The sequence below is a fragment of the Ochotona princeps genome, chromosome 15, assembly GCF_030435755.1.
Source record: "Ochotona princeps isolate mOchPri1 chromosome 15, mOchPri1.hap1, whole genome shotgun sequence".
Taxonomy (NCBI): domain Eukaryota; kingdom Metazoa; phylum Chordata; class Mammalia; order Lagomorpha; family Ochotonidae; genus Ochotona; species Ochotona princeps.
In genome coordinates this window covers 12,784,670-12,794,589 of record NC_080846.1, presented here as the reverse complement: position 1 = coordinate 12,794,589, position 9,920 = coordinate 12,784,670, and the positions used below count along the sequence as shown (strand labels likewise).

The 9,920-nt window shown below is 51.5% G+C and overlaps 1 protein-coding gene across 2 annotated transcripts in view; it reads left to right on the top strand.

Annotated features, from left to right (window-relative positions):
* Window positions 1–1,258: 1,258 nt before the first annotated feature.
* CHST11 (carbohydrate sulfotransferase 11) overlaps window positions 1,259–9,920 on the top strand; it is a 206,406-nt gene continuing 197,744 nt past the window's right edge. The window contains exon 1 of one of the 2 annotated variants that reach the window (XM_004589587.2): window positions 1,259–2,016. In XM_004589587.2, the coding sequence (XP_004589644.1) occupies window positions 1,914–2,016 (103 nt within the window). In that variant the 5' untranslated portion in view covers window positions 1,259–1,913. Of the gene's footprint in view, window positions 2,032–9,920 lie in introns of both variants that reach the window. The other variant, XM_004589588.2, reaches the window with a different exon arrangement.

Sequence of the window (9,920 nt, the reverse complement as noted above, 5' to 3'; positions counted from 1 at the left end):
TGGCTTGATAGAGGGCTGGGTGGGCATCAACGTGCATCCCTGGTCTCTCATGGAGGCTACCACAGCGGTAAAATTCTCCTTGGAGTTTGTTCGGCTCAGCTGCCTTCAGCAAGCCTCTGCTTCACAAGCCAATACACACGAATGCGGTACAAAGTGGTTACATGGATACTGTGCTGTAATGGACTGTCTGTCTAATCAAACCCCAGGCTGCTGACTTGGGTACTTTCCCTAGCCTGCACCTGCGGCCTGGGGGAGGGGGGAAGGGAAGCCAGGAGGTGAAGGTGATGTTTGCTTCAATCTGTCGGCAAAACTGGCACTGTCCAATGCAGGGAAAGTGCATTGCACTGCACTTCAATGAGAATTTATCAAGTGCTATTTCATGAGGCAATGAGGGATGTTATCATTAATTAACAGGACTTTCACAATGACTGGATAGTAAGAAACAAAAGTTAGCCACTGTTTACAATAACATTTTTCCCTCTGGGATGTAGGATGCCTGCCTCTACTTTATTGATGCCTGAACAATCTGAACTCTGGGCACTGGGCGCTGGAGGTCTTGTTCCCCAGTAGCGCCCCGCTGAGGCCAGCTGGGAAACCCAGCCATTTGTTGCTCTGGGATGTGGTGGCTTCCCGGGGGCATGTTGTTCTCTCAGCCAGCAGGCAAAGGCTCCAGTGCACCTCAATAATCTGGAGAAATCTCTGCCCTATGGGGGCGCCGGGGTTTTAAAATCCACGAACTCCTTTTTGCCTTGCCCCATGGGTAGGGGTGCCGTTGGCCATCCTGCGCCCCCAGCGAGCGAGTAAGCCACAAGCAAGTGTGCACAAGAAAGCTCAGCTGTAGCCAGACCTCAATGGGGTCAAACAGTTTTCCCACCCTTGACTCAAGCCCCCAGGTACCCCTTGGCCAACAACACTCAAGGTGGCTGTAGTTGGAAAGAAAACTGAAACTGCCCAGTCTTCGCTGTGTGGGGGATGGGGCAGGGCACGGCTCCGAGGGGGCGTTTGGGGGGCAACTTCTCAAACCCCCCACTCCCCTCCCCACCCCCGTCACCCAGGAAATTTCCATCTTGCGTGCCCCGAGAGCCAGAGCACCCCGTTCACTCAGCAAACCCTACAACCACTACCGGCAGGGGTAGGTGGCAGCACCCAAGCTATTTTCTCATTTTTTTACCCCCTTCGGTTTTGTCATGGAAACACTGATACTCCAGGCAGACGGCAGCCCAGTTTGGCCAGCCGAACCCCGGGGATGAGGGCTTTTGGGACCCTGCGGGAGCGCAGCACACTCTCGGGCTCCACACTCCCCGGGAAACAGCTGGACGCGACCATATCCTGGGCAGGGGCAGGGGGAGCGCAGCGCTCCGCCCCGCCGCGCAGCTCCCTCCCCTCGCCCGGCTCTCCGCAGGCGCCCTCCCCGCACCGGGGACTGTGAGTTGCATTTGGTAAAACCCAGCCCCGGAATATATAGATCCTGGGGAGCGCAATGAAGTAGCCTTTGGAGAGAGCAGGGAGCGGGCCCAGCCAACAGCCCCAGAGGCCAGCGCAGCGGCAGCCCCAGCGGTAGCGGAGGCACCATCATCACCACTTGCACCCGAGCCGCCCGGCCGAGATCCGGCAGCCGAGGAGGAGCCGAGAAGGCGGCCGGAGCAGCACGGAGCGGCTCGGAGGAGGAGCAGAGGCGCGCGGCCAGCAGCCGGTGGGTCCACGCATCTCGGCACTTCCCGGCCAACTCCAGGCGCCTTGCGCGCCCCCGCCCCGGGCTGGGGGGACTCTGTCAGCCTCCTTGAAGCCAGCCGAGTCCTACCCAACCGTGCCTAGCATCTCCCCGGCTCTGGTTCGTGTGGTGGCAGGGTCTCTGTTGCTGTGCTCCGGGGCGTACCTCCCGGACACCGGGTGCCCGCAGTCAGGACAAAGCCATGAAGCCGGCGCTGCTGGAAGTGATGAGGATGAATCGAATTTGCCGGATGGTGCTGGCCACTTGCTTGGGATCCTTTATCCTGGTCATCTTCTATTTCCAAAGTATGTTGCACCCAGGTAGGGGGCGCGTTAGCGTGGTTTTGTTGGATATTTTCTTCTCTCTGGTTCGCTAGCTCCGCCTGGTTTCTACCTCGTTCAACCTTACCTCTTCGCCTTTGGCCTCACTGGGGCTTCTTGCTCCCCAGGTCTGCCCAAGCCACGGGCCAGCCAGTTAGGATGGGGTGGAGGAGACGAGGTGTGCGCTCCTCTCTTCCTCCTCAGGGCTCAAGATTGGAGGATGGGACCTGGATCAGTGGCAGTGGTTTTATTTTTTTCTCCCCATTTTTTTTTTCTTTGTGTGCCTGTCTGCAAAGTATCTAAGGAAAATGTTCTGGAGGTCAGGGGAGGCTCCCGGGGCTGGAGGATTGGTTTGCAGCGAAGGAAACTCTCCTTGTCGCTGTTGAGCACGAAACAGAAGCCTGGAGCCGGCACTGCCGCTCTGTGCTGGGGTGTGCGCTGCCTTCTCCTGGTAGGGTGACGGGGGCGAGTGGTGCACCCCGGAGCACCACACGCAGCAAGCTGGAGAGCATGGGGCCAGGCCCCCCAGTGTCTGGGGCTCCGTGCTGCTGCGCAGATAAGGTGTGAAGAGCTTGGCTCCCCGACACTATTCGGCACTATCCCTCCGCCGGCCAGGCTGTGTGCAGAACACTCCAGGGTCCAGCTCTGCGGTGACCTTGCGGCTCGGGCCCTGGGACTTGATCTACACCCGCCCTCCTCCAACATCTGCACACCCCCCCACCCCTTTCATCCTGAGCTGGGGACTCCAAGCTCCTGGGTCCTACCTAGGACAGTTTGGGGGAAACTTGAACGAGATCCTGCAATGCTCATCAGATTGTACGCCCCTGGCTACCCCTCAGGCTGCCACTCCATTGTCCTTAAGACCTCCCAGGTTGTGGGCATCTACCCTTTGACCCCGAGGTCCCCAGCTGCAGTCCAGCTTGGGAAAGGGATGAGCTTGGCAGAGGCTTCCAGCACTGAGAAGTTTGGGACCCAGGGAGGGAGGGGCGCGCTCCAGCGCCCCAGGAATCCTGGCTCTTCTCTAGGTGCCCAACAGGTACAAAGGGCTCCAGCTGGCCTGGGCCAGTCAGATTTTCTTCACACTCTGCAGCTCCCTACTGGGCTACCCTCTGAGTTGCCTCTTCTCACATTCTCAGTGAAAGTGTGCTTTGGGGGGGGGGGCTGAGGAGGGGTGGGGTGAGTGCAAACGTGTTTCATTCTGGGGAAAACTGGATTGCTAGTGCCTGGTTGCCTTCCACCTTGTCTTTTTCTGTCCCCGGGGCACTTACCGGGTGCAGAATGGAAGCCAAGCCAGAGCAGGGTTCTTGTTGCCCCTTCTTGTTTCTGGGACTCTCCTGAACAATCTTTCAGTGGCCCTGAACTTGGCCAAGGTTCACCAGTATCATGTGTGACTTGAGGACTTCAGAGTCGGCCCCATGGAAAAGATGGCTTTTGTTTGCAGCTGGGTGTTTATTTTTAGTTTAATGTCAGCCAACTCCAGCAGGGGTTCCTCTCCTCACCCAAACCTGTGGTTGTGAAAACTTCCAAGGGAATTTAAAACTGGAGCTGGCTGGCGCTCCAGGCCGCCAGACAGTGGCGAAGTCTACAATGGGCAGGGCAGGACCAGACAGGCCCAGCTGAGCGAGCCAGGTTTGGAGGCCACTCCAGACCCTGCCAGACGCATCCCCAGAGGCCTGGGGACTCTCTGGCACCCAGATGTACTGGAGTTCAGACAGCTTAAGGAAAGGGTATCCAAGAAATGTGTGCTGGCCCATTCATGTTCTGCTGGGACTCTGCAGGTTGGGTTGTTCTTTGCTGAAAGCCAGTTTCGCTTCTCTGTCTCTGCTGATTGCCAAGTGGGCATTTCCTTGGGTCCTGCACACCCCTTAGGAAACACCTCTGGAGCCAAAGCCCACAGGGAAGTGACTTTCAGTGTTGTGTTGATATTCCCAGCTCTTGCTACAAAAGCAAGTGCAGCAGCTCTTTGGCCTTTGAGAGCCAGTAACAGAACCTTCTCCACATATGGGCTGCCAAGGATCCTGTGCCCTTGGTCTTGCCCTATCTTGAGTTTCCCTCTCTGGTTCCATTTCCTCTAGAAAAAAAAGGTCCTGTGTGTTTTTCATGTCCCTGTAAAGAGGTGCTCACTGCCTGTGTGTTTTCCAATCTGGAGCAAGAGGTACTTTCAGAACATTTTTCTTGAGTATAAACCTGCAGGTAGTTCAGTTGAAAGAACTTCCATGTTTCATATTGTAGTTAAAACCTTTCTGTCAACAGCTTATCATTAAATAGGACATAAAACCTTTTATGACACCCATATTAAATGTTTGGTTATTTTCGATGTTATTTCATGGAAGTATACCGCTAGTGACAGCTCTCACTTTCTCCTTGTTTGGGGGTGAACAGGCTTGACCCCTTAGTTGTACCTTGGGGGAAGGGCAGCTGATCCTTTGTGGCTCTCCATGTGTCTCTCTCCAGGTCAGCCCAGGAGAGGCAGGAGGGACCACAGCACGGCACAGATTCTGTTACTAAAATGTTTGGAGCTCTTTGGCAGGAATTCCAGAGGCCTCTAAGGGAGCTAGAGAAAATAGTACTGTGCAAAGTAAATGATTTCTGGGGTTCTTGGCTCCTTCCATGGCTGGAGGGCATGATGAGGGCATCAGGAGAGCAGGACAAAATAGGAGGAGACTGCTGGCGGAGGGCTGGCCTTCTCTCTACCTGATAACTCTAACCTGGGTCATTGTTTTGGCTGTTATTTTTTTCTTCTAATTCAGGATCTTCAGTAATAGGTCACCTGTTGCAGGAGGGCTTGGATCTTTGGTCACTAAGGCAGTTTCTCTTGGAAGTTTTTGACTTTGGGCTAAAGGTCTTGCTTAAGGCAGGAGCCACTGTCGTCTCCGTGGCATAATGCCTGGCACATGGGAGGTCCTGGATGCATTTTCTGCTGCCTGAGTGCATGATGTGAGTTAACTCTAGAAAACCTCTGATTCCCAAGGAGGGTTGGGTTGCTTCGTGCCTTGCCAAGGATGCTTGATGCTGCATTTTGGCTGCTGGTGTCACTTCCCTGCCGTTCTGGACTCTTTCTTACTGACCTAGTGTGAACTCATCAGGCACCTGATCTGCCTAACTTGGCTACCCCGGAGGTGTCAGGCTCCTGAGTCAGTGCTCTGTGTCCCAGACATTGGGAAGGGTTGGCTGATTCTAGCCAGCGAGCTGAAGTCATCCCTGCACGGGGCGGCGGGGTGGGGGAGCTGTGTCCACAGGTGAGAATGTAAGAACATACCTGTGCCTGAGCCCTCCCATGAGTACAGCCCCTGAAGGTGCTTCTCTTGACCCTATCATGTCTCGCAAACGTGCTGGGGCTTTGATGGGGCCAGGCCTGGCAGAGCCCAGAGGCCCCCGGGCTGCTTGGCTGTGTGTGAAGTTAGTGCTCCCCAGCCCTGCTTTTGTGCCACTTCCTGCCATTGTGGTTTTGGGTTGAAAGCTACTGTTTGTAGAAGAGAAGCGGACACAGGGACACAGGAGAGGGCCTTTTTTCTTTTTTTTTTTAAAGCGATATGTGCTGCTTTTTTTTCTTTGCTTTTGTTTCTCCTTACAATTAAAGACAAGACTTATCAAACACAATGTAGAGAGATAGGAGAAAGTCAGAAATTTTCCGTTTACTGGTTCATGCCTCCCGAATGCCTACAAGAGCCAGGGCTGGGCCAGGCCCAAGCCAGGACTTAAGGATGCAGTGGAGGTCTTGCCAACTGTGGGTGCCAAGGATTTCAGTGGGTACCCACGGCTTCCCACTGTGTGCATTCCGAGCAGTTGGAATCCTGGTGCCACCTGGGACTTGGGCCTAGGCATTCCCTGAGAAGATGTGGGGAGGGGGCGGATGGCCTTGGTGAGGTCTTAACCTCGGGCCAAATGCGTGCCTGCACCCCACCCTGCTTGGGTTTTGCTGTTTACTTTGTCACTGTTTACTTTGTCACCTGGCATTTCTTGGTTGAATGCCTGGAAAGATTACACCCTTTCATGAAAGACTTCTTGGGGTATCATCTTGCAGTTTCCTGTGATCAGATGGAATATAAAATGCATTTTGTATTATAAATCTAATTCTAAACTCAGTATATGTTCCTTTTTAGAAAATTTGGGATATATGGAAGAGAAATAGTCATCCATGCTTCCAGCCTCAAATAGGATTTTTAAATTTCATTGTTAGATTTTGTGATTGTGATGTAGTCGTTGATATGTAGGGAACTGAGTTCATGAATCACATAGTTGTGATGCCAAGAGCACAGCACACTTTGCTCCCACTCTGCTCCTTCCCGTCTTTCCTTAGCTGTTTGCAGCAGCATCTTCCCCATTTCCTTTTTAATCGCAGGCTCAATGCCCCTCTAAACGAGCAGGTCTGCAACTAAAAGGTAGAGATGGACCGCTGCTCTGCAGGCAGGAGACAAGGGTTTCAGACAGCAGTCAAATCCTAAGATGTCAACTGCGTTCCATATACATTTTTGTTTGTACTTTGTATGTTAGCTACAACTAATCAAAGAATGCATATGATATCTCCTTCTGGTTCTGGCTTATTTTACTCCACATAACAGTCTCGATCCCATCATGTATTTTATGCTATGTTTGATAATACATCTCAGGGTATTTAAAAAGTACGTGAGAAGTGGAATTGAAAGATTAGTTTATTTTGATGCAAATGGTTTTGAAGTCCTCCTATACTTTCCTCATGAGATTTTTTTTTCTGTAATCTATTGAAGGCCTCTCCTATGCAGAGGTTTCAGTTTCTTTTGCACCAAAATAAACTCAATCTCGCTTGCCCATGTACTTTGTGAAGTACACTGGCATTTTAGAGACAAGCTTACGATCACTGGTAATTAAGTTTCAAGACAGCAAGTTTGCCAGCAGCATTTTACATGTATGGATCTGAATGTCTCTGCTCTGCCCTGCCCCCTTGCAGGTTGTCAGCCAGTTAGGATCACTTTTGTGTTGTTCAGATTTCATGTCACAACCTTTTGCTTCCACGTGGGTTTGCAGCCACACTAATTGGTCAGGGGCTGGTCTTAAGTTCTCTGTCTGCAACTTCCTTTGAAAAAACGACAGGAAAGGCTCCAAGAAGAAACCTTTAAGATGCCTGAGAACAGCATGAACTAATGGAAGCATTGGCCTTCGTAGAATGGGGTCTCCCCTTGGAGATGTTCGGCGCTTGAAGCAGATGTACCTGGGCTGTTTGCTCGGACAGTTGCAGCCCCAGTCAGCTCTAACAAGGAGTCCTTATTTTATTGTCCTCTGAAGTTGAAGCGGGGGAGTACAGGCTGGGGGCTGGGGGCTGGGGGTTGGTGGTCTACTTCCCAGCAGAGGTGACAGCTGTTTGCATTTGTCTGGATGAAAAAAATCACTCTGCTTAGGACTGCTTTATAGCACAACCATTTAAAAACAGGAAATCAAAGGCTTACATGAGTGGGCACCACCCTTTCCCTTGGTCAGCCTAGTAAGGGCAGGCCTGTTAATGGGAGGTCAGCTGAAGAAGTCCCTCTCTGTAGTCACGGCCAGCAGGCTAAGTTAGGCTCTGAAAAAGCCACAAGACTGATTTATTTGAAAAGCAGACGGTGGAGATAGAGAAAGAAACAAAATATTTCTCATCTACTGGTTCACTCACTGAATGTGCACAATGGCCAGGGCTGGGCTGGATCAAAGCCAAGATCCAGGAATCCAGGTCCATCCTGTAGATGGCAGGGACTAAAGTGCTAGAGTCATCACCTCCTGCCTTCCTGCATTGGCAGGAAGCTGGAGTCCAGAGTAGTGCTTGGACTTGAACCTAAAACTTCAGTGAAACATGCAAGGAGTACCATTTCCTAGTGCACCTGCATGGTGGGTATTATTTCCAAGCCCTGGGTTCACAGCTGTGATCTCTTTCGGGATCCACATTCCATGGGGATCAGGACAGTTGGAGTAGATCTTCTGTGGATCACTTAAGGTGTGGTTGGAAGTGGAGTCATGGAAGTCGGCTGAGAGCAGGCTGTATTGAGGTTGCAGCTCACTTTGTGGCCATGCATATCACCTCAGGACACTGAGATCATCAGTGCATGTAACTTGATGGCATGGTAAGAGGGGAGCTGTTTGCATTCTTAATAGTCTTCCATCCTCATTTAGGGTCCTAAGGTCTTGGGCCGTCCTCTACTGCTTTCCCAGACCACAGGCAGGGAGCTAGATGGGAAGCGGGGCTGCAGGAATTGGAACTCATGCCCAAATGGGATCCCGGCACGTTCAAGGCAGAACTTCAGCCACTAGGCCACTGCACGGGCCCACCCCAATTTTTAAAAAATTACATGAAAATGGAAGATTGGAAGCCTGCTTATGAGACCCCCCCCCCTTTGAGGTACAATGTATGGTAAATTTTAGACTTGGATGTGATGGGTAATTGTCAGACCTGCCATAGTCAGCCACAAACTGCTCAGGCCTGGGTTCCCTTTACTTGAGCTGAGTGGCTGATGTTTCCAAGATCACTCAGTTCAGTTCTACCCTCAGGTGGATTCAGATAAAGTAACCTGGAAAAGGAAGTTCTTACCGTTTTCTGCTTGAGTGACTGAAAGCCGTAGTAGTGGGGAGCCCAAAGGCACCAGAAGTGCAGTGGGCTGCTCTTTGGGTTTCTTTTCCAAGCTGTTCACGTGGCAGACCCCAGAAGAGGGTGGACACTTAGGGGCTCTTGGGTAGTGTTGTAACCTCATCCCTTCCCTTCCCTAAAGCTTAATACAAGTCACTTTCAGTGTCTTCTATCGCATGCCCTAGGGCCATGGCTATTCAGCACCATTCAAGATGTTTTTGTTAAGTATTTACTAAGAGTTAGGCTCTGTTGCAGGGGCTGGGATGTGGAATGAAGTCCCTGTGTGTTCCCGTGTAAGTTAGAGTTAAGTTTGATGTTGGCAGTGCTGTGGATGGAAAATAAAGCAGGGAAGGGGGGCGTGAAGTGGTGGGGATTGCCTTTGTCGCTAAGGAGGCTAAGGAAGTTATCTGTGAGAAGGTGGCTTTCAGGGTATGCATAGGATATGAACATAGGGAATGAAAAGATGAAATAGTAAAGGTATTTTATTGGATATTACTTACTAAAGGCCTACTTGGGTCAGGTATTTAGTGTATATTATTCCTCCAGGACTCTGAGATCCATGCTGCATTTATTACCATTTGCAAAGGGGAAACTGAGGAACAGGGGTGTCACTTTGCAAGGTCATTAGGGGAGGCATAGATGGAATTATAACTCAACTGGGGTGGCTGATTACATATTCATCACTCAGAACAGCTAGGAGGAGCGCTCAACAGGGATTACTCTCCTCACTGGCCCTCAAAATTGATGAGAGCTGTTTCTGCCCATCAGGTAGTCATGCTGCCCAGGCACCAACCATGCGTCTCCTTGAGAAGTACCCCAAGATGCTACGCTTCGCTGGCGGCTGGCGTAGCACCTGGCTGCACCCCAGGACTTGGGCAAGATCCCAGCATATTGTAGCACTTAATAATGGATTGAACAAGTGACTCAGGGAAAGTAACAGATTGGGCTCCCTCCCTTCCCTGGGAAAAAGAGTGGCATTACCTCTCTTAGGTATATGGCATACTGAGAATTCCCTGGCAAACTAGATGTGAGCATGCGCTGGAAATAGATCTAAAGTCAGGGTACATGCCCTGTTGTGAGAATAACTGCCCTGGTGGAGGGAGCACAGTCTGAGATGCTCATATTCCTGTCTGATGCTGATCAACCAGGCCGTTGTAGTTCACTCTGAAGCCTGAGCACACTTTTATCCATTACTTATGTGTGTCCTGTAAGATCTACAGCTGGCTCAGATCTGGCTTGCAGTAGGTTCCTGAGCATAGAGCTTCTTTCTCCCTATCCTGAGCCTCCATGTCTGCTGTGTTCCCTGGCTGCCCTGCCT